Below are 3,377 nucleotides of genomic sequence, written 5' to 3'. Positions count from 1 at the left end.
GTAATCGACAATGAGATAAGTTTTAAATATTTAACATGGTACTACGATACAGGTAATCCATCCCGTCCGATGATATTTTCTACTTTTTTAGTTTGACGAACATACTATTAAGTATTGCAAAACACTAATATATATGACACTGTACCATCTATATTTTTCTACAAAAACTCAATCTATCTATGATACAAAACCATACAGATTATTCAATAAACAAAAATGGTTTTAACCATAGATAAAAAGAAAAGGATTTCTAGAAGTTATTCAAATTCACTTGAAGGAAACAACCAAATCTTAATATGGAATTTAATTAAGTGATACTAACTCTGTTTTTGTTCAAAATAACTACTGTTGCATACCACATAAAATCATCTATTAATTAAACGAAACCTAAAAAACAAAATAGCAAATATTATAGAGAAAAATAAAACTTATGATAAATATTAATATTTTTTATTATTTATTATTTTAAAAATTATCATTAAACATTTATTGCAATGCTATAAATACTATGGAGGTGACATAAATGTCAACATAAACATAAATAATTATTTGCAATTAATTAAAATTAAGTGTCTTAAAACATGTATGTGATTATAAATATAAGAGTTACAAAATATTTGATAGAATATGTAAGTTAATAAAATATGTGAGAAAATTAATAAAAGGGAGAAATTACATGTAATTAAAGAACTGATTTTTGTTTTAAATATTTTAGTTTTATTTAAACATCATATGTCATACTATGCAATTTTAGTATTAAAATAAGTAGCAGTCAAAAATTCATGTTTTCAATTTTCATTGATTTTTGCAACAGGATATTCCATTTCAACAATACTCTTCAAAACTGTATTTCCAATCTCAAATAAATGTTTAAATCTGTAATCACGGATATATTTATTGAACCATAATATATAGGTGACACTAGTAAAAAAAACAAGTATAGCCACCAATATATTTGTGGCTGAGCCTAAATATTTGTGACTATAAGGCTAAAAAGTCACAAAAAAAATCATAGATATAGTTTCGTAACTAAATTGTTGGCCTTGGATTTTCGTGGCTTCGGAGTCACGAATTTGTCACTCACCATTCGTGGCTAACTTAGCTACGTAAACATCACAATCGCTTTGTGGCTAAACTAGCTACGTATTGATCACGTTTAGTTCGTCGCTAAATTTAGCTACGAAACAATCACTTTTAATTTGTGGCATACTATAGTTACGAAATTGTCACAGTACTTAGTGACTATATTAGCCACGATTTGATCACCATATAATTTCGTGAAAATATAGCCATGATTTAAAGAGTAATATGTCAGTAGCTTAGCTATTAAGCCATGATTTATGTTGGTGGCATTATTGTAAAAAAGCTACAAATATAATTTGTTTAGTGGCTGATTATTTACCAAAAATATACAATAATATTAATTACTAAAACCAAAAACCTGTAACGAAAAGCCAAAATCACAAAACATGAAATCCAAATAACCATATTTTACATTACCATAATTAGCTTGATGTTTACATATTACCAAAAAGAATTGTTAAATAGCACATTAACTTGTCTTATCTTACATGTTACCAAAAGACTTGCTAAACAAAAGTCTATCCATTAGAAAGTTCAACAAAAAAACTTAACCATCATTGACCGAAACTTAAATACCGAATGATGCACACCAAGCATATAAGTTGCCTTGGTGTGAAGATGGAGCTGAAGCAGGAGTTGTAGAAGCTGGAGTAGGAGAAGCTGGAGTAGGAGAAGCTGGAGCAGGAGCAGCTGTTGTAGAAGCTGGAGCAGGAGCAGCTGTTGTAGAAGCTGGAGCATGAGCAGCAGCAGAAGTTGTAGCAGGAGCAACAACAACAGAAGGTTATCTAATTCCAAGAGACTGCATGATCAGATTAAGTGTTTGTCGTGATGCAACCAGCTCTTCCATAACTGTTCCCATGTTACTATTCAAATCTGCAACATTGGTGTTGAGCGTCTTGAAGTTTGTCTCCAAACTAGAGATACGCACTTCCGTGTCGAGGTTGCGAGAAATAGAAGCAGCTACTTTCTCAGATGGATTGATTTCCTGGTATTGAACACTGCCGATTTCATAGACATACCCATTTTTAGACTGTCCACGCTGTGAGAGAAACAAAACAAATACCAAAAATATATTCAAAAGCAAACATATACATATATAATGCAAAGAAACAAACTTAACCAAAAAAACAAAACAAAAAGAGAGCAAGACAATTCACTAATATATACATACCATAGAGCATGAGGCATTAAGAAAGATAAAAGATTTTTTAAGAGAGTACCTTCAGATATTCTTTGTTCAACAGAACACGAGAAGGAATAGCAGATGTGGCAGTTTGGCTGTGCGGAGAACCATCTTCAGTTGTAATCTGTGAAACAACATCCTCTACTTCGTTGACAAGACAATCAACATGATGGTCGATGAAAGTTCCATCTTTGCGTGTGTGTGTGTTCCGCACAAGATCAGTGTAGGCTGGTGGTTCATCCGATCCAGACTCAATCATCTACAAAAGAAAGATGAAACATTAGAATAGATATGTAAGTAAATAATAACAGAGGAGAAGTATAACACTTACCATCTCATGCTCAATCTGAAAAAAACACTTAGGACCTGCACAATGCTTGTGAATCCCTTTGCCATCAGGATTAGATAAGCGGCTTGCAGCAGCATTCTTGCTCTTCTTATTTGTTGTTTCTGTTCCCCAATACTCCATTAGAGTGTCCCAATCAGCCTCGCCAATGTACTTGGGTTTCTTATTTGCCCTCTTCTTTTTGCTGATGTGATCACAAACTGAAGTCATAGTGTGCTGCTTCCAATGGTAGTAGACAGTGTCATGAAAACGAGGTTCCCAGTAGAAGTGTTGCTACAAAAAAAAGGGAGAAGAGAGATTAGTAGTTTGTAAGTTAGTTGGATAATATTGTTGACTTAGGGTATAGAAACATTAATTACCACAAAAGATTGCCACCAAATATATGTCCTCTCATCAGGAACATCTGACCAGTTCCTCCATGGTCCCATGAAATTTGCTTTACATGTTGTTCGAACAAACTTGTAGACAGAGGGGTCAACACCAAACCTGAGAGAAGAGAGAGTAAAATTAGATTAAGCCCATAAACATACAAACACAATTGTAGTTCTTACAAACTAACCATAAAGCTCCATTGAGTTTTCTCGGGTTGAGGTGTGGCTGGGATTCTCTTTCAGGAGCACTCAGCAATGCATCGAGAGTTCGCTGGCTGTCGTTGTTTGCGTGTGAAGATGCTGCGCTTGTACAACGTGTGGCTCCTTGCGGTATGGATCCTGGCGGTATGGCACCTGGCGGTATGGCACCTGGCGGTATGGCACCTGGTGGCAT

At 34.2% G+C, this 3,377-nt stretch overlaps 1 protein-coding gene across 1 annotated transcript; it reads right to left on the bottom strand.

The window, feature by feature from the left end:
• On the bottom strand, window positions 1,652-3,377 carry LOC104763445. Its single transcript, XM_010486815.1, has 6 exons — window positions 3,172-3,377; window positions 2,972-3,098; window positions 2,598-2,885; window positions 2,304-2,525; window positions 1,948-2,122; window positions 1,652-1,812 (listed from the first exon to the last, which is right to left on the bottom strand). Exons 1-6 carry the CDS (start codon window positions 3,375-3,377, stop codon window positions 1,652-1,654), a joined length of 1,179 nt encoding a protein of 392 aa, XP_010485117.1.

Source organism: Camelina sativa, chromosome 18, assembly GCF_000633955.1.
Source record: "Camelina sativa cultivar DH55 chromosome 18, Cs, whole genome shotgun sequence".
In the NCBI taxonomy this organism is placed as follows: Eukaryota; Viridiplantae; Streptophyta; class Magnoliopsida; order Brassicales; family Brassicaceae; genus Camelina; species Camelina sativa.
This window is presented reverse-complemented; position numbering and strand designations above follow the sequence as displayed.

What these genes read in the sequence shown, in the direction of transcription:
- LOC104763445 (XM_010486815.1), bottom strand. Translation starts at nt 3,377, where the DNA reads ATGCCACCAGGTGCCATACCGCCAGGTGCCATACCGCCAGGTGCCATA. An exon ending in AAACTCAATGGAGCTTTATG is followed by an intron (nt 3,099 to 3,171) that starts GTTAGTTTGTAA and finishes CTCTTCTCTCAG; the next exon opens with GTTTGGTGTTGACCCCTCTG. An exon ending in CAATGTTGCAGATTTGAATA is followed by an intron (nt 1,813 to 1,947) that starts GTAACATGGGAA and finishes CTCATGCTCCAG; the next exon opens with CTTCTACAACAGCTGCTCCT.